The sequence below is a fragment of the Etheostoma cragini genome, chromosome 23, assembly GCF_013103735.1.
Source record: "Etheostoma cragini isolate CJK2018 chromosome 23, CSU_Ecrag_1.0, whole genome shotgun sequence".
NCBI lineage: Eukaryota > Metazoa > Chordata > Actinopteri > Perciformes > Percidae > Etheostoma > Etheostoma cragini.
This window is the reverse complement of record NC_048429.1, coordinates 3,187,091-3,187,761: the sequence shown is the minus strand read 5'-3', so window position 1 is coordinate 3,187,761 and position 671 is coordinate 3,187,091. Positions and strand designations below refer to the sequence as shown.

The window sequence follows — 671 nt, the reverse complement described above, 5'->3', positions numbered from 1 at the left end:
TTTATACCCTACTATTTGTCTACAAAATATTATATTGCATTCCTATGATCAGTCGCTCTCGCTGTTAATTATTTCTTGACTTTGTTGGATTTCATTTCTCTATTTCCTCAGTTCCTCTGTGACTCCGCCCTTGCATTCCTGTGTGTCGGGGCTGTGAGGAGGAGGAGGAGGAGGAGGAAAGAAAAGCAAAGAAAGGCTGCAGAAAGCTGCCTGTGGACGCTGAACCAGCGAGGAGATGATTAACAACAACAACAACAACAACAACCACCACCACACTCATCCTCACTCTGACTGCTACAGCTTTCTGACATAACAAATATCAATCCTCAAAGTCTAACCCAGCTGGACGCGTTTCTACTTCTTTTCTTTACAAGTTGTTGGGAACTTTTTTTTCTTCCCGGAGTTGGAGCTGTGGAGTTCGGGTTCCAGTCCGACTGCATTGCATCAAACCCCCGCCGCTGTCTTCGCTGCTCCTTCTGCCGCAAAATCAACAGCAAAGCAGCCAGAAGAGCCAGAGAGTCCGCGAGGAGGAAACCATGGAGATCCTCGACAGTAGTGAACCGTTTTTACACTGGGACAGGAACTTGAGCGAGCTGTCTGAGGCTGGAGAGATGGACAGTGTGCTGTACACCAATGTAAGTTATTGATCAGGGATGGGGGGGGGGGGGGGG

At 48.3% G+C, this 671-nt stretch overlaps 1 protein-coding gene across 2 annotated transcripts in view; it reads left to right on the top strand.

Annotated features, from left to right (window-relative positions):
• Window positions 1-64: 64 nt before the first annotated feature.
• Window positions 65-671, top strand: part of creb3l2 (cAMP responsive element binding protein 3-like 2) — a 26,492-nt gene continuing 25,885 nt past the window's right edge. The window contains exon 1 of one of the 2 annotated variants that reach the window (XM_034863274.1): window positions 65-635. In XM_034863274.1, the coding sequence (XP_034719165.1) occupies window positions 537-635 (99 nt within the window). In that variant the 5' untranslated portion in view covers window positions 65-536. The remainder of the gene's footprint in view (window positions 636-671) is intronic. The other variant, XM_034863273.1, reaches the window with a different exon arrangement.